Below are 21,916 nucleotides of genomic sequence, written 5' to 3' on the forward strand. Positions count from 1 at the left end.
CTTGTGCTGTGGTGAATTGGTACTAGCACCTTTGGGAAACGAAAGATCGACCACAGTGGTTCGATCAACATTGTTTCGACACCACACTCAAACGGTCTAGTATCCTCACCTGCTTCCTTCTTCATCTCATGATTTATCGCATAGTACTGTGTACACAACATAACCAAGTTAATACAAGTTTACTTTCGAAAAATGTACGATTCATAAACCCTTTTGGGGGGCAATAATACGTCTACTGCCCCCCAATAGACCATCACAAAACACTCCATTTACTGTCAATAAACTCCAATCAACATAATAGTTTTCAATGACATGAAATAAGCGATGAATAAACCACAATTAAAACAATATTCGGGGGCAATAATGTGTCTATTGCCCCCTAATAAACCCCCAAACACAGGCTACATTTCAGTAATTCACAGTCTACTAACATTAAACACCAAACTCCATTTGCTTGGTTTCGATTACTTACCGCTGCGTCTATACTGAGAAATCCCACTTTAGCTTTTAGCTTTCCGGCATCGGACTTCAACAAGTCAATATAAACGTTGATCACCTGCAATTGTATCATATTACTCACCATTAGAACTATATGTCAAAAAATTAAAAGTAATTTGCCTAAAAATTAAACATTTTACTCGGGGCCAATAATCACATTATTTTCCCCCAGTAGACATTACTGATTGGACCAGATTTACATCAGTTTCAACATCACCCTCTTGAATGATCACTCTGAGGTCATCCTTGGTTATCCGGCATAAAAGATCGCTGCTGATCCAGTATTCGGTACTGCACATACAGAAACAATCGATTCTAATTGGTTTGTAAACCATATGAAATACATAAACTAATTGAAACCAGGCTGTGTACTTACGTGTCTTTCTCAGTAGCATTGAAGAATTCTTGAAAGTACTTTCCGATTGCCGGGTCCAGTGTCCTCCAAGTAGGCTTCTTGCAGTTGACTCCCTTTATCTTGATCTTGTTCTCCATTTTTCTTCGGGTCTGCGGCACGATCCTACTTTTCTTAGGTGGGGCTCTCTTCCTCATCTTTGCTTCTTCGGGTGTGTCGTACTCCCATTCATTTTCTTTGGCTTTCTTCGCACCCCGCTTGTATGTCTTGACATTTTTCACTATAGACATGATCTCCATGTTTTTCTTTTCTGTTTGCTTGCCTGGGGCACCTTTTTCATCCTTTTTCTTTCCAAGGTCCGCATTCTCTTCATTTTCAGCAATCATGTTCACGATCATATCAAGATGGGCTTCCTCCTCCTGTTCCCCACCTTGTTGTTGTTCAGGTAGTTCCATAGACATTGGGCATGCTGCTTTCACCCTCTCTGTCTCATGTTCCACAGTGGCTGCATAACTTGTTTCCTCTCCCAGACTTGCTCCAAAGTTTGAAGTTTCTTCCTCAATTTCTTCTTGTGCCACTCTAGGTGTAAATGGAACTACCTGAACCTGTCTTTGTTGTGGAGGCACCTCTCCCTTCTCCTTTCCGAGCCTAATGTATAGAGCCCTGATGAGGTTGTTTTTGGCTCTCTTTTCAACCTCGAGACCTTTAATCCTCTCATCGGCCAGCTTTAGCTTTGTCCATAAATCCATGTTCTGTGCATTCAGGTCCTCGTTTGCTTTGGCAAGCATTCCTAGCTTTTCCTCCATCTCTTTGGTAGGATTCATCTCACCAATGGCTGCCCCCATCTCACTGATAAGTTCTTTGATATTCCCCGTAAGCCTTTCGATTTGTTCCTCTTCGGCTTGGCTTGCTTGGGGAACCTGCAAATAGTGGCACTAAACCATTTAAGTTACTGGGGCCCAATAATGTCGTTATTGGGGGGGGGGGGGGGTAGTAAACGAATTATTGCCCCCCAGTAGACAACTAGAATAGCTATAGTTTGAATGTTTCGCTGGCCAATGTTCTTTAATTAGCATAAAAACAGGTAGAATACTCTTCAAAGCACTAATTTATGTAATAACTTCACCAGGTCCAGACATTATTGATGGCAATAATCACATTATTGCCCCCCAGTAATTAGCAGCAGACAAGCTCAGTTAGTTATACTCACCTAGTTATCGAAGCTTGGGGTGTCCTGCACCTCATCATCCAGCTCGAAGTCGCCCAGTCCTATATCCGAAGTCCACGGTCCAGCTTTGATTAGATCCTGTTACATTTATAAGTCAGTTCTACGTAACAAGCTACGTAACGTGCATGAAAATATAGTTTTCTTGTTTTGCTTACCACAGCCAGGTTCTCATTCTTGAAAAGCTGCTCCAAGTTGAAAATTTCTTTTATTGACCATCGAAGAAACCTTGGAGTTTCATTTTGCTTGCCCGGGATCCAGGTCTTCGCCTTCGTCTTCTCCAGGAACCAGTAATAAATCAGAAGCAGGCATCCATTCATTGTTGCAGGACTGTTTCTCCTATATTTTTGCAGCCCTTCCATCAAGAAGTCCAGAATCAACCTTGGCCAATTGTACATGTTGATGGTCCCAATGTGTTCGCAAACCGCGACCATATCCCATGTAATCTGAGCCCCGGTTCTGCTGAAAAAGAACGTGCTGAACAGGTACGTGATCATCAACACGGCTAACTTCCGTGCGTCCTTCAGTTTTGCCGGCTTGTTCAACTCAGTTATGAGCTTTGTTTCCACATCAGATCTAAGGACAGCTTGCTTCTTCGAATGACTGCCAAATATTGGGGAGTCTTCCATTTCGTCCCTGACCACCCTCTTGTTCACGTTGAACACTTCTCCTTCAGCAGGAAGGTGAAACAAAGCCGTGATGTCTGCTTCCGTAATTTCCATAACAACATCACCAAACTTCCACTTGCTATCATTGCGGTCGAAGTGCCTCATTATTACCTCCAAGTCCGCTTCATGTTTGTGGAGCTGGTTCTCGGTTATCTTGTCTTCCCAGAATGCTTCGATCATCTCACCAAAATCCGTACCCCTCAAAATTTCCTTTGTTTCTTCTGGTATTCTGTCCTTGTGTGCGTCTACCACTCTCTAGAAGGCACTGAGTGTGCACTTCTGCTGCCTGCATTCAATCTTAGCTTTTTGGACCTCCTTCTTCGGTTCTTCCTTCTTCTTTGTCCCTTTTATTGCCTTCTTCCCTTTACCCTTCGGCGGTTGAACATTTCTCCTCTTCCTTGTTTCTTCTTTTCCTGATTCGACTTCTTCTTCAACTGTTTTCCTTTTTGTCTGTTGTCTTGTTTTTATGGAAAACCTCTTCGTTGTCTGTTCACCTTGTGATTCTGATTCGTCTTCAAGTGATGGTTCCGAATCTTGATTGACCCCTTCTTCTGCAGAGACTTCATCCTGGATCTCTTCTGCCTCTTGTCGCTTCCTCTTTCTAATTTGGTCTAGTTTCTGTTGAAGTGGCTGGTTAAATGTACTCTTAGTTCCCACATCGGAACCCTCTGAACTGCGGACAGATTCTTCAGAATCACTCAACAAGGTGAATTTAGATCTAGTCATTCTGCACAGTAAAAAAAAAAAAACAAAAATCATTTTAGTAACAACATTAGAAGATTACTGGCCCGAAATAAAAACATAATTGAGGCGCAATAATTAGTCTACTGCCCCCCAATAGACCCCCAGACAAATCGATAAATAACCACAGTTAAGACATTACTAGTTGGCAATGATATCCCTATTGCCCCCTAGTAGACCACCAGAAATATAATAACCCCTTTTACATTCAAATAGCATATTAGAGTACTGAAACAAACAGAACATTGATCTTTGACCCCCAATACAAAGTCTACTGGGGGGTAATAGAGTTATATTTTAGTTGAGATATTACTGGTTGGCAATAATCTCCCTATTACCCCCCAGTAGACCACCAGAAATAACCCTTTTTTTATTTATTCAAATAGCATATTAGAGTACTGAAATAAACAGAACATTGATCTTTGACCCCCAATACAAAGTCTACTGGGGGTAATAGAGTTATGTTTTAGTTAAGACATTACTAATTGGCAATAATCTCCCTATTGCCCCCCAGTAGACCACCAAAAATAACCCTTTTTTCATTCAAATAGCAGATTAGAGTACTGAAATAAACAGAACATTGATCTTTGACCCCCAATACAAAGTCTACTGGGCGGTAAAAGAGTTATGTTTTTATGGTTAGGAATTCAAAATAGGCTTCCAATCAGTCTGCATTATCACTCAATTACCAGTTTACAATCAATGAACAACTTCCCGTACGGAATTCCACACATGCAAATCAGAAACCCTAGTTTTCACAGATTTTCGCACATGCAAATTCAAAATCACTGATTTCACAAGAATGAACCAAATTGAAGTGATCAACAAGTTTAAATGCAACATTTATGTAATAGATTCGGCAGAAAACTTGAAAATCTGGAAAAAATAGACGGAAATCGATTTTTTACCTCTTTCTATATTTCCAAAGCCGGAGGAACAAGAAGCGTTGCTGGACCTAGAAAATTACTCGATCGCCTTCGGTGAGTATCGAGGTCGTTTACCCGGGGTTAGAGAGAGAGAGATAGAGCGAGCGAGCGAGGGAGAGAGAGAGAGAGTGTGTGTAGAATATGGAGGGACGGAGAATTTCAAACCGATTTGACTTGTGTGAGAGAGAGGAAACTGGCACAATTTGAGTCGTGTATTTAGTGGTTAGTGGCAGTTTTGTAATTCGTGGAATTTTCGGAGCCTATATGCGTCGTGTCACTGGTGGTTTGGGTAAGTGGGCACAAATAAAAGTAGGTGGAGTGTTTGGGGAAATGTTGGACCATATTTGGGTAAGTGGTCACAACCCCTTAATAAAAATGCAAAGAAATTAATAAAAGTGTAACCAAATAAATGGGAATGTCGGGTGTTAGGGAGATTCCTTCACCCAAATTCTATGTGTCGGAAGTTAATATAATGTAGATGCGGTAGTCGTATCCAAGGCGGTTCAAGGCTCAAGGACCGAAATTCCATTTCATAGTATTTTTGCTCCGATTCAAGGGTCGTAGGAACTCACTTGACATAAATTAGAGCCGGTTCAAGGGTCCCTAATTCACATCAAGAGGTCTAGAGATCGAGGAATTAGACTACTAAGCGATCCGCTTGCACAATCACGCAACGGGTGTAAATCACCATGCTTATAACCCCTCGAATACGAAATTGAAGGTTTCTAGCTTAGGAATTAGAGGGGATCAAGTCTCTAACTCCGTCCTAGACATGCTCAAAATACACACCCTAGAGTTGACTAGGCTCTTAGACATGCATTTTAACCCAATAAAAATAGATATAAGCATCCATCATATGAAAATTGCATCATTACATTAAATTAAACATCTTTTACACAAAATTTAGGCTAGGGCACACAACCCTACCCCAATAAGGAAATTATTCACAACCCATAATCATAGACATCAAAATTACAAAATTTAAATACAAAAGAGAAGAGAAGTGTAGGAGAAAACAAGAATAAATAGCTAAAAGACTACTAGTCTTGATTTACAACTCCCACAATTACCCAAGTCTTGAATTTTGTAGAGAAGAAGTCTTTGATGAATTTTTGAAGTTTTGGGTGAGTAAATCCTTCAAATCCCTAAAATAAAACTAAAGAAAGTATGGAAAAATGGTGGAGAAAGATGGGAAAGAGAGCAGAACAAAGGCCTCGTTTGGTTCACGGAAGGGAAATCAATTCCATTGTCTTTCCCATGGGGAAGGGAAACTAAAGTTCCTGTTATATTTCCTTTCCTGTGTTTGGCAAAGCAGGGAAAGCATCCAAGAAAGACTATTTGATTTCCCTTCCGATGTTTGGTTGGTGTAGGAAAGGAAAGTAAAAATATATCAATGTTTCAATAATACCCTTCTATTTTAAAATAAAAACAACCTAGAATGAATTTTCTATCAAGGGTACTCAAACAATTAATGTTGGGGTATTATTGTCTAAAATTATTGCAATTAATGCTGGAAAATGGGATGAGAAACTCAATCCCATGAAGTTTGAGTGGAATGAGTTTACCCCCAACTTTCTCCTATGTAAGGAAAGCATTTCCGGACTTTATGGTTACCAAACAAATGAAATGAATCTTTCCTTTCCTAAGTTCTCAAATCCGCGAAACAAACGAGGCGAAAGGGTTGCCTCAATTTTGTGGTGGTGCGGCTACTGTAGAAGGTATGATGAATGGGTCGTGGTCTATATATATGGAGAGAGAGGAGAGAATGGATTAATTGAAGTGGGTGGCTGTTTGAAAAGGAAGAGACAGATGAGAAATGGATGATTGGGATTTAAGAGAAATGGATGGTGAGGTTGACATGTGTGGCTGGGATTGAAAGGATTTTTTTTTAATCTTTTCTTCCACGTGATGGGCTGCTAGCCTTCCCCAATTAAACATTAATCAAATCAATGTTTAATTGATTGATTATGCTGCCATCCACTCATTTTCTCCTCTCTTGTTTTTCTTTTTTTTTGAATTATTTTTCTTCTTCTTCTTGTCTCTCTCTCTCATCCATTGCTAACTCCTTATATTTTCAAGCACTTGCACCCAAAATTATGCATAATTGCATTCTACTCTTTCTTGACTTTGACTATGGTTGACCATGTCAACAATTTCGTCTTTTTGTCAGTAATTCTAATTGCCGCCATTTTCACACAACTCTTCCGAAATCCACAACACCGCTTATTTCCTACAAACAAATAAAATTGAATTAATTACATAATAATTGGTTTGAGAATCAGTGTAATTCTAATGTTTAGAATCCAATTTCTTGACTTTGACTGTGGTTGACCATGTCAACAATTTCGTCTTTTTGTCAGTAATTCCAATTGCCGCCATTTTCACACGACTTCTTCCGAAATCCACAACCCCCTTTATTTCCTACAAACAAATAAAATTGAATTAATTACATAATAATTGGTTTGAGAATTAGTGTAATTCTAATATTTAGAATCCAATTACGCGCATAAAAATGCGTGTAATTAGCTAATCCAATACTGTCTGCTCTCCTGGCATTGGTACTAATTATTATGCTTGCCTATTGGTGGTGTAAGAAGAATAGGAACACGAAAGGTAAAAGAAGATCTCATCTATTTTCATTAATTAGTTAAACTGCATGCCTTAGTTGTCATGAGCTATTGACACTGTTCCGTCTGTAAATCACATGAAAGAACTTCAACAAGATCATCTGCATCTTAAAAACATGGACTAAAGTGATGATGTTATGCAGTTAGAACAACGAGGATAAAATGATGTAGAGAATAATTGTTTATTGTTTAGGCATAGATTGTGAGGCAGAGGAGCTTGAGGAAACCCAGAGACACCCCGAATTGCAATTTTTCGATCTTGACACAATAATAGCAGCCACAGACCATTTCTCTCGTGTCAATGAACTAGGCCATGGTGGTTTTGGCTCTGTTTATAAGGTAAGCAACAAATTTAGATAACCAAAACATTTCTAAGCTCCAAAAATCTCCTTTTGCTCTATGTTAGGTTCTGGCATGGTTGTTTCTTTTACTAGTAATCATAACTACTTAATCAGGAGTTGCTCCTTAAAGGTGTTGACTATGTGAAAGATTAATATTGATATTCAACATAACTTCAGGGTGTTGGGTTTGGTGCCTATCCCTCCTTGGTGGAGATATTTTGCATGGCATGAATGCATGGTATTAATTGTTTGTGCATTCAAGGTGACAACTTATGCATGAAAAATTGGTGCATGGTCAAGTGCATGCATTGGGCCACCTTCCCAACTCCCTTTAATCCTTTTCAGCCTATCATATTCATACCCATAATTTCTACCTACCCCAAACCATCTCATTTCTTCTTACCCACCCAAACCTCCACCAACCCTGCCTTTAACTTCCCCATTGTAGTTTTTACTCTCGCCCTTTGCTTATGTACACTTTTCTTTGGTTACTTAAAGTGTGGGAACTGGTGTTAGTGTGGGTTTTCTCAAGAATGGAGGACTTAGTTGGCCGTTTTGCAAACAACCTCGCCCTTACCGATGAGGAGAAGATTGAGTTCGTTCTGGAATCTGACCTTGGTGCAGTTAAACAAACCAAACACTTGTTGGTTGGTCTGGTCCTGAGCTCGAAACCCATATGCAGAGGAGGGCTGCTCAAGATTTTCAGGAATGTTTGGAAGGATAATGGCCTTCGAGTGGGTGGTCTGGGTCACGGCAAGTTGATTTTTGAAGTCTCCTCTGAAGCTATCAAGTCCAGAATCTTAAGAGGTGGTCCTTGGTCGATAGATAAAGCTCTGTTGGTGCTGGCAGATGCGAATGGAAAGGGTCCCCCGACTTCGATCCCCTTGACAACTGGGTATTTCTGGGTACAAGTTCATGGTCTCGACCCGGAAGATATGACCGAGGATGTTGGCCAACTTGCAGGGAGATGCCTAGGCCATTACAAATGGGCTGATCTCGGTGAAGCTGGGGTTTGCTTAACAGATTACTTACGAGTCAGAGTGGCGATTGACGTGTTCAAGCCTATCAAGCGCTTTGTCAAGCTCAAAATCAATAATAGGTCAAAACTTTATGAAATCAGGTATGAAAAACTTCCCAATTTCTGTTTTATTTGTGGTCACCTTGATCACGTTGAAGGGGAGTGCAATAAAAAAGATTGTTCTTTGAGTCTTCCCCAACAAAGACAATTTGGAGATTTTCTAAGAGCAGAGCATGAAGGACCTATTTTCAACAACCGCTATCAACAACGTTTTTTTGAGCCAATGAAACCAGCTTGGTCGTTGAAGGCACCGGAGTTTGTTGATTCTGTCTCTGGTTTTGCTAGACCAAGAGATGATTTCGAACGGAACCAGGTGCATGAGTACTGTTCAACTGGTGAACTTCCCAATGGTGCTACCACTCAACAGGAAACCGGGGACCTGTTGTCAGATTCAAGGCAAAAGAGACGTCGCATTGGAGAAATACAAGCTACAGTATCTGAGGTGCCTATTGGGTCATGCATGGAGATCTGCAACTCGGAAGTAAGTCCCGAGATTATATGTGGGGTCGAAGTTGACCCTAGAGATGATGCCAGGGTGGATTGTAGAAATAACAATGCCTCATCTCTGATTTCGGCGGCGTCGGAGGGTATTACTGACTTGACAGGAAAGGCTACCCCATGTGACCAGGGTACGATTGACAGGCTTAAGGTATGTAATTCCTCTGTTAAAGAAACGCCATTGTGTGATCTCAATCTAAGAGAAAGCGAAACTCAATGCCCCCCAGATTTGTCGTTTGCATTAATGAGGGATGGGTCTGCTAAAGAAAAGGTTGGCGGTGAGTGGGAGCAATCTGTGGAAGAGATTAAGTTGACTGCTACTTCCCTTGGACGTCAAATCCACTTTCCACCCAGTAACATTTTAAATAAGGAGGAGTTGAAGTCAAATTCTCATGAGGTAGTTATAGATGGGAGTAATGGGGTTGGGCCTCAGTCAAGTCAGCCCAACTCGAAACTGCTGGGTCCAAAGTCTAAGAAGGAAGGCAAAACAAGGAGGGGGGCTGCTCCAATTAAACAGGTGAGTCTTATTGGGCCTACTTATGAGATGTCTTCAAAGCGGAGTCTATTATCGGGGAAGGCTGGGTCTTCGGCAAATACTAGTGACTTGGGGGGCCAGAATGAGGCCGGACTGGCTCCTGAGTCTAATTGGCCTGCCACGAAGAAAAAACCCGTGGCTAAGCAGGTGTTTGTTGTTGGCGGTGGGAAGAGAAAAGGGGTCACAGTGGTGATGAAGTCTCCAAAGAAATTGCAGCTGAGTGTTGAGCGTACTCTTGATCGTTCTTCCGTGATGGGTCCGGAATCGACCCATCACGAGCCATGAATGTACTATGTTGGAACTGCCAGGGCATTGGGAACCCCTGGACAGTTACAGGGCTCAAAGGGATAGTATCCCTCAACCATCCCAGTGTAATCTTTTTAAGTGAAACTCTATGTACGGCAAAGGAAATGGTGGAAGTCAGGAATCAGATCGGGTGGAGGAATGCAATTGCAGTTGATTGTAAGTTTGTTAAAAAGAAAAAAAGCAAGGGTGTAAGTAGAGCTGGTGGGCTGTGTTTGATGTGGAAGGAGGAAGTGGATGTGTCTCTCCAATCTTTATCGGAGAGCCATATCGATGTCACTATTGGAAAGAGTGGAGAACCGAAGAGTTGGAGGTTTACTGGTTTATATGGGCAACCTAGAGTGGAGAATCGATATAAGACTTGGAGTTTGTTACGTTCTCTGAGTTTGCAAGGCAATCTGCCCTGGGTTGTTGGAGGAGATTACAATGAAATTTCGCTTGCCTCGGATAAATTGGGTGGTGCGTTTCGAAGGGCAAGTCAGATGGCGGGTTTGCAAGAGGCAATGGCTTTTTGTGAGCTGGGTGAGCTACCGGTGGTGGGACCGAAATTCACATGGCGTGGGATTCGTGGGGGCGAGGAAGTGAAAATAAGGTTGGATAAATTTACTGGGTCACTTAGTTGGAAAAGTTTGTTCCCAGCGTCGAAGGTGACGCATTTGAATCCCTCTGCTTCAGACCATTTACCTATTTTGTTGGAAGTTCGGGACCAAAGGTTGCGTAGGAAAAAAAGGAGGCGACGTTTCAAGTTTGAGGAATTTTGGTTGAACGAGGAGGCTTGCAGAGAAGTTGTTAGACAGGGCTGGGAGAGCACGGCTGGACCTGATCCTTTCCATATTTTATGGAACAAATTGCAAAAAACCCGAGTAGCATTGGAGACGTGGAGTGAGTCTTTGTTCGGTAATTTAAAGCAGGAGATTGAGTCGACGAGAGCACAACTCTCCTCATTTTTTAATGTGTCACCGTCGGCGCCTCCTGATGCAGAGAGATTGGTACTTGAAGCTAAGTTGAATGGTCTTCTAAGGAGAGAGCATGACTTTTGGAGACAGAGAGCAAAGGTGTTCTGGTTAACTAATGGAGACATGAACACAAGGTTTTTTCACCAGAGAGCTAGCAATAGAAAAAAGAAAAATACAATTGTGGGGCTGTTTGATAGTGATGGGGTGTGGCGTACAGATGATAATGCTTTGGAGAATATTGTGCTTTCATACTTTAAAGAACTTTTCACGTCAACCTCCCATGCAAATTTCCAGAACATTCTAGATACATTCCCTATGTTGGTTTCACATGCAGACAATGTTCATTTGACAAGGGAGTTGGAAGAGACGGAGATTTACGATGCATTAAAGGCCATGCACCCTTCAAAGGCACCGGGCCCAGATGGTTTTTCGCCTTCTTTTTATCAAACGTTCTGGGATCTTGTTGGCAGGGATGTGGTGAGGGCTGTAAGATTAATGGTGGGTTCAGAGGAGCATTTGAGGACAATTAATTCCACTTTGGTTACGTTAATTCCGAAAGTGGAAGTACCACAACATATGTCTCAGCTTCGCCCTATTAGTCTATGCAATGTGCTCTATAAAATTGGGTCGAAAGTCTTAGCAAATCGTTTGAAGCCCTTGCTAGATTCTCTAATCTCTCCATTTCAGAGCGCATTTGTACCTGGGCGTTTAATTTCGGATAATGCATTGGCTGCTTTTGAGATTTCACATTGTCTAAAGAGGCGTCGCAGTGGGAAGAAAGGGTATTGTGCTTTGAAGTTGGATATGAGCAAGGCGTATGATAGAGTGGAATGGGGGTTTCTAGAGGCAGTGATGATGCAATTGGGGTTTTGTAGGGAGTGGGTGCAGTGGATCATGTGTTGTGTGCGTACGGTGAGCTATTCTTTTATTGTCAATGGTGAACCTAGGGGGAAAGTTGTTCCTTCTAGAGGCCTGAGGCAGGGGGACTCTATTTCCCCATATTTGTTTCTTATTTGTGCGGAGGCCCTATCCAGGATGATTATGCAAGCAGAGCGGGCTGACTTGCTGCATGGAATAGAGATTTGTGTCGGTGCCCCAAGTATAAGCCATCTTTTCTTTGCCGACGACTCCTTTATCTTTCTCAAAGCTGAAATGGCAGATTGTGTTGCGTTGAAAGGAATTCTGCAGGAGTATGAGCTCGCCTCGGGACAACAGGTAAACTACCAGAAGAGTTGTATATCATTTAGTAAAAACGTTGCACTCAATTTTCAGGAGGAGTTAGCTGCAACAATGGGTGTTACAAGGGTGGAGAAGCATGATAAATATTTGGGGCTTCCAACGGAGATTAGTTATTCTAAAGAAAAGGCCTTTGGGTTTTTGAATGAAAAAATTCGTGCCAGAACTCAAGGCTGGAGGGAGAAAACTTTGAGTATTGCAGGAAAGGAAGTATTAATAAAAGCTGTGGCTCAAGCAATTCCCTCGTATGTTATGGGATGTTTTGAATTACCGAAACATTTGTGTGAGGGAATGCACCAACTCATGGCTAGATTTTGGTGGGGAGATTCCACTGATAGCAAGAAAATTCATTGGCTCTCTTGGGATAAGTTGTGCCGCCCTAAAAATGAAGGAGGTGTGGGATTCCGGAATATGCATTATTTCAATTTGGCGTTGTTGGCAAAACAAGGTTGGAGACTCATACACAAACCGGACTCTCTCATTGCTCGCCTCCTAAAAGCTAAATATTATCCTCAATGCTCCTTCATGGAAGCTGTTTTGAAGGGAGGAGCGTCTTACACTTGGCGTAGCATCATGTCCGGCAGGTTGGTGCTACAGAAAGGCCTTCGGATTCAAGTGGGAAACGGATTAAATATCTCGCTATGGAGGGATCCATGGGTGCCCTTGCCGTACTCATTTAAACCCTTTTCACCAATTATGGAAGGTACTGAAGATTGGACAGTGGCTGCCCTCATTGACGAAGAAAATAAAGAATGGATGTGTGACTTGCTGGGGGAACTATTCACAGAGGAAGAGGTAAGGAGGATTGCTGCTATCCCTCTGAGCCTTCGTAATGCCAATGATCGTTATGTTTGGCATTTTGATAAGAAAGGCCAGTATAGTGTCAGAAGTGGTTATTACGTGTTTATGAATTCTATGGAGGTTGCTGCAAGATCAGTAGCATCATCAAGCAAGAATGAATGTGCTCTCCGAGGTTATTGGAATAAGATTTGGCAGGCTGCTGTCCCACCCAAAGTACGGATCTTCATGTGGAGGCTTCTACGTGATATTCTTCCTACAAGGTCAGCCTTAAAATCACGTAGAGTTGTTCTACCTAATTATAAATGTGTTTTTTGTAATAAAGTGGAAGAGACCAGCATGCATTTGTTTTTTAAGTGTGGTGCTCTTAGTGGGTTTTGGATGTGTGGGCCATTGAAGCTAGTGACAATGGAGCAATCTGGGAGTTGTATGAGAGATTGGATCTTTGACCAAATTGAAGGTATGGCAGAGGAACAGGTGAATTATTTTTTTATGGCGTTATGGACAGTGTGGACGGAAAGGAACAACCTGGTTTGGAATGATGGTGCTTGTCGGCCTTTGTGGATGATTCAATGGTGTAGCAGACAGTTAGAGGAGTATCAGAGGGTTAACTGTAAAGCTGGAAAACAAGGAAAAAGGCCTTTAACTAAGTGGCAGAACCCACCTAGCGGCAGACTGAAAATCAACATTAATGGAGCTTTCCGTGTGAACGATGGTTGTGGAGGTATTGGTGTAGTTGTCAGAGATCATGAGGGTAGGGGGATCGCGGCCATGGCTAGACCTTTTTTACATGCACACTCAGCCCTTAGTATGGAGGCAGAGGCGTGTAGAGCTGGTCTTCTTCTTGGTATTCACCAAGGTTGGGCGGACATAGATATTGAGAGCGATTCGGCCACTCTGATTACTGCTCTTAAAAGTGAGGAGGAGAATCTGTCGGAGGTAAGTAGAATTTTAGATGATTGTAAAGAATACTTTTCTTCTTTTCAATCAGTTAGAATTCTACATACCTACCGGGAAGCAAATGGTGTTGCAGATAGACTTGCACACCTTGCTAGTGTTGTTGTTATTGATGATGTTTGGTTAGATGAGACTCCTGCTATTATTCAGGATGTTCTCTACGAGGATTATTGTCACTGTTTTTCTGTAGCTCGGGGTTCAGGTTTTATGTCCCCCCCGATGCAAAATTTTACTTTTAATAAAATAAATGGAACCGGGCGTGGGGCTGAGCCTCCCAGCTAGGCTGGGTTCCAAACCCTTTTCAAAAAAAAAAAAAAAAAAAAAGTGCATGCATTGGGTATAAATGCATGGTCAAGTTGATGCATTGGGAAGAAATGCATAGTTAAATTTATGTTTTTGACCTGTTTAGTCTTCCTAGGGAATTAATGTGGGAGATGGGTGGTTGATTCATGTATGAGCATTGATGAAGTGAGTCTAGAGACTTGCATCAATGGTATAAATAGATGAAGCTTGTGTGGAGGCAAGCAAGGGGAGGTCTAGAGCAACTCTAAGGGTCTTCGTGTATAGAAGCAAAGTGAGTTGTGTTCAAGAGTGTGAATAGCTCTTGGGGTAGAGTGATCTTCTAGGTTGAGAGAGGGTGTACAAGGGGTATCCTATTGGATACAAGGGATTGGGTTGGGCATAAACTTGAGCGGTGTAATCTTGTACTTGTGTAATTCTCTCATTAGTGAAGGTGAAACTCTCCGAGGACGTAGGCAAGGATATTGGCCGAACCTCGTTAAATCTTGTTGTCTTCTTGGCTTGGTTATTTCTTCTTTCTATCTCTATTTCTAGTACTTGCGTGGCGGAGGGATTAAATTCCCTAACACAGGGTCAGCTACCAAATGAACAAAAAGTTGCTGTGAAAAGATTGTCCAAAACTTCAGGACAAGGGATTGAAGAATTCAAAAATGAAGTTGCACTTATAGCAAGACTTCAACACAGGAATCTTGTGATACTTTTAGGCTGTTGTATAAAGGGAGAAGAAAGGATGTTAGTGCTAGAATACATGCCCAACAAAAGCTTGGATTTCTTTCTTTTTGGTATGTGTAGAGGTAATGATTGGTTCAGGCCATTTCTCAAATATAAAGAACATGCTTGAAGCTTCATACTAAATAGTACCATTTGCAATTTGATGTAGATAACACAAGACGGTCCTTCTTGGATTGGCAAAAGCGCTTTGAAATTATCAACGGAATTGCTCGTGGGATTCTGTATCTTCACCAAGACTCAAGATTGAGGATCATCCATAGAGATCTGAAAACTAATAATATTCTTCTAGATGCTGAGATGAACCCAAAAATTTCTGATTTTGGCATGGCTAGAATATTCCACGGACACCAACTGCAAGATAAGACGAGCCGAATTGTCGGAACATAGTAAGAACAATAAATATCACATTTAATCTTTATTATTCTATGCTTTGGCTATAACACTCTTTTGTTTATAGCCACTATACATATGTCGCCAGAGTATACAGTCTTTGGGAGATTTTCTACAAAATCTGATGTCTTTAGTTTTGGGATCATAATGTTGGAGATTGTAAGTGGCCAGAAAAACAGTGGCTCTGATCTGGAGGATCCTTCTGTGAACTTAATAGGACGTGTAAGCAACTCATATTTTTCTAACATTTTATCTCTGAGTATTTATTTTATTTTTGAACTAAATTTCAACTGCAGGTTTGGGAGCTCTGGAGAGAAGGCAGAGCCTTAGATATTTTGGATTCGACACTGAAGTCATATCAGCCTAATGAAGTCATGAGATGCATACAAGTTGCGCTCTTGTGTGTACAAGAAGATTCAAAGGATCGACCTGCCATGTCAGCCATTGTTTTCATGTTGAGTGGTGAAGCATCTCCTCCATTGCCTATGCAGCCAGCATTTGTTTACAGAAGAGATTCCGGCGCTGATGTTGATCCATTATTTCCGAAAGAATCTTATTCTATAAACGACTTGACAATAACTACAATGGAAGCTCGATGATTATGCAAACTTAAAATTCTGAAAATATGTACCTGTTTTCAGTTTAATTAATTTTTGATAGCTAAATTTATAAGCTATTGATTTTCCTTATTCACACTTAAGATTGTCAATTGTAGCAAGGGTAAACAAGTGTCTTTCCCGCAGAGGACTAAGGTTATAACTACTCAAAACAATGTCACAAAAGTGACCACTGTTCCTAGCGAACAGCAGTCGAAAACCTAATTAAAAACCTAATCTAAACTACTCAGAAAATTACGAAAATTTACAGAGATATACTAGACACACAGGGAGTCTAGCACACAAAATTTGGTATTATTCGGATATCGTTTACTATATAAAATAATTATAAAAATATAGAGGACAGAAAGTAACGAAAACAGATTTTAAGATGGTTTGAAAACAATATGATAAAGATAGTTAGGGAAGATGCATCCACCCCGGACAATCACACACAAGACAATTTGTTCAATCCTAATTCAATTAATCTAGATGAAGATGCTCAGGTTGGCTCGGTACGCTTGAACACAACCTATTACCCTTTCTTACTTCGTACGCTAGGCAGGAAGTGCTCTACACCTAGACTATTCCCAAGCAATGCAACCGAAAGGTACGCTTATTAGATTAAACATGCAGAGATCATTAAGGTCTAAAAGAGTTTGAGACATCACTAGGCATCGCAATAAACTTAGCGCCTTGCTAAACCTAGGACTTAGTTTACTTGATAGTGAAAACTAACAACTGCTTCTCTAGAAGGTTTGAGGAGTCCAACTATTGACACAGGCATCAAACAATCAAAGCGGTAGAATCCTAACATGCATACTAAGCGTGCACTCAAAGCATACAAGCAAGAATTCATCAATGGAAAAGCAGTAAACAAAAGTCTCATCTTGGATTAAAAGAAAATAACATCAAAGGTCAAATCATCTTGTAGTTCATGTCTAGGGGCTTCAAGCAGCCCCCTAACTAATAAAAACTAGTTAAACATGGAAGAAATAAAACAAACTAAAGAAAGGGAGGAAGAGAGAGCGCGAGAGCTGCTGCAGAATCATCTCCTTTTATATGGTTAGAGGTTGCCTCCATCTTTCTTGTTGTGTAGGAAATCCAAAACTTAAAAGAATTAGGGTTAGCGTGCTTAGGTGGAGTTTTCCTATTGGCTCTTGAACTTGATGACTCATTCCAACCATTCACATCATGCCATTTGTCCATCATAAGTCGGAATATGAAGCACAAACTCGTCCTCGGGCTTCTCGGTGTGATTTGGGCCTCGAAACATAAATTCCCGTCCAACCTCAGATTCACGCGCAGCCTGACCTTCTTGTACTAAATCGACCATAACTTCTTCTAGAAAAATGATATTGATGAGCCGTAAAAAGATCTGGAAACTAGACATCCGAGGCTATCCATCAATATAAAGATCATCCTCTGGATCGTTCTGAGCTGGTCTCAGTGCTCTGTCGAATTTAACTGATCTGCACAGGCAGATTTCCCGATTTTGCTTTTCAATCCCTCTTTTACTTCTTTTCTTCTTCTTTACTCCAAGATACCTATAAAACAAATAAACAAAGTAAATAACTAGAAAATACACTAAACTAACAAAGAAAGTATGGAGATTAACGCTATTAACATCGCATAAATATGCTCTTATCAATTTTTCATCAGAATTTTTTGTTTTTAATTCCTATCCATCTTCTATCTGTTCTTGCAAACACCAGATAAGATTAGGATATTACGATCCAATCTAATCCATTTCCTAATATCAATCTATTCCAGTCAAGCGTACCAAAAGTGGCCAAAGGGTCACCAGCATTTGAATATGGAAAAAACATTAAGTCAGAATTTAATGGTAAATACAGTAAATAGAAGGAAACCCCTAGCTGTGATCAAAGATAGGATTACTTGTGCTAGACTTTCCTAATTTATTTTTGGTTTCCAAGTTTTTTAAGGAAAGCATAATTTCCTAGTGCTTAGGGAAAGCATAATTTCGCAATTCCTAGTGCTTAGGGAAGTGACAAACTTTTTGTCCTAGTAATTATAAATCATATAAATTACTTGCCTCTGAGATTAAGTGGGGCGAGCAATCTTCTGGTGCTTAGTTTTTCATTGAATTGCAAGCAAACTTTTCACTGAACAGTCTCAATGGCAAAATTTAGCTGAATCTATACTGCTCTGCTTCTTCTCTGTTCGCTCATCTATTTCCTACAAGGAGTTGCATCACTTGGTATCAACCATGGTCAACTTGGCGACAAGTTGCTAACGCCACAGCAAGTTGTGAACCTATTATTAAGCTCCAAAAACATCACAAAAAAAAAAAAAAAAATTTATGACACAAATCCCCAAATACTAACAGCATTTCAAATTCAGGCATTGAGTAATTATTTATCCATTTCTCAATTCATACTTCCAAGTACCGGTTTGGGACCTCTGGAGAGAAAACAGAACCTGATGACGGTGTGGATTTCAAAGAATGTCCTGCTTATTTGGTGTTTTACCGTGATCTGAGAAGTGTCGAACTCCTGCCCAAAGTCTAGTTATCAGATGCGTTGTTGACCCGGCATTAAGTACTAAACAAGAAAATCATTTTCTCCATTTAGTAGCTTCACTCTAATAATTGTACCGCCAGATTATCAACATGAGTCACAGTCAACATGCAGGCACAAGTTAAGACCTCAGACTGATGTCTGGCCTAGAATGACCGGCTTTTAGATGAGTTATTGTCATCTCAGACTAGACAAAATGACCCTATTTGGAAAAGTTCAAAGTAGAAGAATTGCCCGGAAGATCAACATTATGCAACTCATCTCATTTATCACCAGCTCAAGTATGAAAATGAGAAAAAAGATGCCATTGGTTCATTCCTACAGAATTGAAAATACCGAGAAAATGGTTTTGAAAGCTCTGCTTCTCTTTCTCTTCTTTCAGTTCTGCACTTCCAGGGACACCATGAGAGGGAACGAAGGACAATTGAAGGATGCTGATGGTGACTATTTAGTGTCCAAAGAAAGCAAGTTTGAATTGGGTTTCTTCAGCCCCGGAAATTCTAGCTACCGGTATGTTGGAATCTGGTATTCTCAGACTAGAGTACCTAATAAAACAGTGGTGTGGATTGCAAACAGGAACAATCCCATCAATGATACCTCTGGTGTGCTCACAATGAACAGGTATGGAGAACTAGTCCTTTATGCTTATAACATGGAGAGCAGCCCTATATGGTCCACAAATGCGTCACGGTCGGTTCAAAATGTTAACACAAGCACTTTATCTGCACAGCTTTTGGATACAGGAAATTTAGTTGTGTTCCAGGATGATAAAAATGAAATCTTTATATGGCAAAGTTTTGATTATCCTATAGATACTTTAATTCCAGGTATGAAAATTGGGGTGAATTGGAAAACTGGGCAAGAATGGGTTTTAACATCTTGGAAGTCACAAGATGACCCTGGAACTGGGGACTATACCTATAGGCTAAGTTCAGATCATAATGCATCTCCCCAATTTTTTTTGTATAAAGGTTTGAGTAAGTATTGGCGAAGTGATCCAGGGCCAGCGCCTACTTTGGTCGCTAATCAAGATGAAACTTATTATTTCATGAATGAAACCAACGCAATTGCAAGAATAACAGTGACTGATTCTGCCTTAGAGCGCCTTACATGGGATGGTGGTGGCCTTCAATGGAAGGAAGATTACTCTGCACCGAAGTCCCGTTGTGACAGGTACGGACAGTGTGGTGCCAACAGCAGATGTAGCCCTGATAATGTTAATCTGTTTGAGTGTGACTGTTTGCCAGGGTATGTGCCTAATTCTATAAGTGATTGGAATCAGAAAAATGGTTCAGGTGGATGTGTGAGTAATCGACTTGGTTTGTTGAAGTGTGGAGATGGAGACGGGTTTATAAAGGTGGCAAGAGTTAAATATCCAGACACATCGATAGCAGCATCATTAAAATCAGGTATGAGTGGCAAAGAGTGTGCACAGGAGTGCCTAAGAAATTGTTCTTGCACTGCATATTTGAGCGATGAAAATGAAGGGATTGTTGATTGCTTGACATGGTATGATGACTTGATGGACATTTTAGTGTACACAGAGATTGGAAGAGATCTCTATGTTCGTGTGAATGCAACTGTCTTAGGTACTAATCTGCTTGCAATGGAAGCACACGCAACTAACTACATTTAAGTGTTGAATCACAAAATTACTAGTTTTTTATGTCATTGTTTTCTAATCCTTTGTCACCCTCTTATGTAGCGGCAAATGCCGGAAGATCACAAGGTTTGTGGGAAAGGAGGGGTATGCTGGCTATTCCAATACTGTGCAGTGCGCTAGCATTGGTACTAATCATTATGCTTGCATGGAAGTGGCGTAAGAAGAACAGGAACACAAGAGGTGAATGAAGTTCTCATCTATTTTGATTGATTAGTTATACTGCTTTAGTTGTCATGAGCTGGTAAAACTTGTTCCGTCTGTAAATCACATGAAAAACTAAAATAAAATCATTTGCATCTTAAAAACATGGACTAAAATGAGGAGGTTATGCAGTTAGAACAACAACAATAGAATGATGTAGAGAATATTCTTTATTGTTTAGGCATAGACTTTGTGGAGGCAGAGGAGCTTGAGGAAACTCAGAGACACCCCGAATTGCAATTTTTCGATCTTGACACAATAACAGCAGCCACAGACCACTTCTCTCATGTCAATGAACTTGGCCGCGGTGGCTTTGGCTCTGTTTATATGGTAAGCAACAAATTTAGATGTCCTAAACAAGCTTCATAAATCTCTTTTTGTTCTGGCTAAGTTAGGTTCTGGCATGGCTGCTTTTTTCACTATTCTTAATTAGTTAATCAACAGTTTAGTTGCTTCTGAAAGTTGTTGAGTATGTAAAAGCTTAATATTTATATTGAACATAACTTCAGGGTCAGCTATCAAATGAACAGAAAGTTGCTGTGAAAAGATTGTCCAAAACTTCAGGACAAGGGATTGAAGAATTTAAGAATGAAGTTGCACTTATAGCAAGACTTCAACACAGGAACCTTGTGAAACTTTTAGGCTGTTGTATAAGGGGAGAAGAAAGGATGTTAGTCCTAGAATACATGCCTAACAAAGGCTTGGACTCCTTTCTTTTTGGTACGTGTAGAGGAAATAATGATTGGTTTAGGCCATTTCTCAAATATAAAGCACATATTTAAAGCTTCTTACTAAAGAGTACCATTTGTCTTTTCAATTTTGATGTAGATAAGACAAGACGGTCCTTCTTGGATTGGGAAAAGCGTTTTGAAATTATCAACGGGATTGCTCGTGGGATTCTGTATCTTCACCAAGACTCAAGATTGAGGATTATCCATAGAGATCTAAAAACTAGTAATGTTCTACTAGATGATGAGATGAACCCAAAAATTTCTGATTTTGGCATGGCTAGAATATTCCATGGAGACCAACTGCAAGATAAGACAAGCCGAATTGTCGGAACATAGTAAGAATAATAAATATCACATTTAATCTTTGTTATGCTATTTTTTGGGTTTAACATTCTATATTGTTTATATACAGTGGCTACATGTCACCGGAGTACGCAGTATTTGGGAGATTTTCCACAAAGTCTGATGTCTTTAGTTTTGGGATCATAATGTTGGAGATTGTAAGTGGCCAGAAAAACAATGGTTCTGATCCGGAGGATCCTTCCGTGAACTTAATAGGACGTGTAAGCAACACATATCTTTCTAACATTTTATCTCTGACTCGTATTTGTTTTTAAATTAAATTTCAACTGCAGGTATGGGAGCTCTGGAGAGAAGGCACAGCCTTGGATATTGTGGATTCAACACTGAAGTCATATCATCCAAATGAAGCCATGAGATGCATACAAGTTGCTCTCTTGTGTGTACAAGAAGATCCGATGGACCGACCTGCCATGTCAGCCATTGTTTTCATGTTGAGTGATGAAGCATCTCCTCCATTGCCAAAGCAGCCGGCAGTTGTTTACAGAAGAAATTTCGGCACTGATGTTAATCCATTACTTTCAAACAGATCTTTTTCTAGAAATGACTTGACAGTAACTACAATGGAGGCTCGATAATGATGCAAACTTACAATTTTGACAATATGTACTTGTTTTAGTTTAACTAATTTACATCAAAAATTGTTTTTTAATTTCCTAAAGTA

At 40.5% G+C, this 21,916-nt stretch overlaps 2 protein-coding genes across 2 annotated transcripts; both read left to right on the forward strand.

Moving 5' to 3' along the window:
• Positions 1 to 15,239: 15,239 nt before the first annotated feature.
• Positions 15,240 to 15,760, forward strand: LOC133730707 (cysteine-rich receptor-like protein kinase 5). The gene is made up of 2 exons (XM_062158248.1): positions 15,240 to 15,383; positions 15,458 to 15,760. The coding sequence occupies exons 1-2, from the start codon at positions 15,240 to 15,242 to the stop codon at positions 15,758 to 15,760; spliced, it is 447 nt and encodes a 148-aa protein (XP_062014232.1).
• Positions 15,761 to 18,509: 2,749 nt separating this feature from the next.
• Positions 18,510 to 21,916, forward strand: LOC133734236 (G-type lectin S-receptor-like serine/threonine-protein kinase RKS1). Its single transcript, XM_062161873.1, has 7 exons — positions 18,510 to 19,886; positions 20,003 to 20,140; positions 20,343 to 20,491; positions 20,671 to 20,881; positions 20,990 to 21,227; positions 21,305 to 21,455; positions 21,528 to 21,916. Exons 1-7 carry the CDS (start codon positions 18,548 to 18,550, stop codon positions 21,828 to 21,830), a joined length of 2,529 nt encoding a protein of 842 aa, XP_062017857.1. The 5' UTR covers positions 18,510 to 18,547; the 3' UTR covers positions 21,831 to 21,916.

The sequence above is a fragment of the Rosa rugosa genome, chromosome 2 (assembly GCF_958449725.1).
Source record: "Rosa rugosa chromosome 2, drRosRugo1.1, whole genome shotgun sequence".
In the NCBI taxonomy this organism is placed as follows: Eukaryota; Viridiplantae; Streptophyta; class Magnoliopsida; order Rosales; family Rosaceae; genus Rosa; species Rosa rugosa.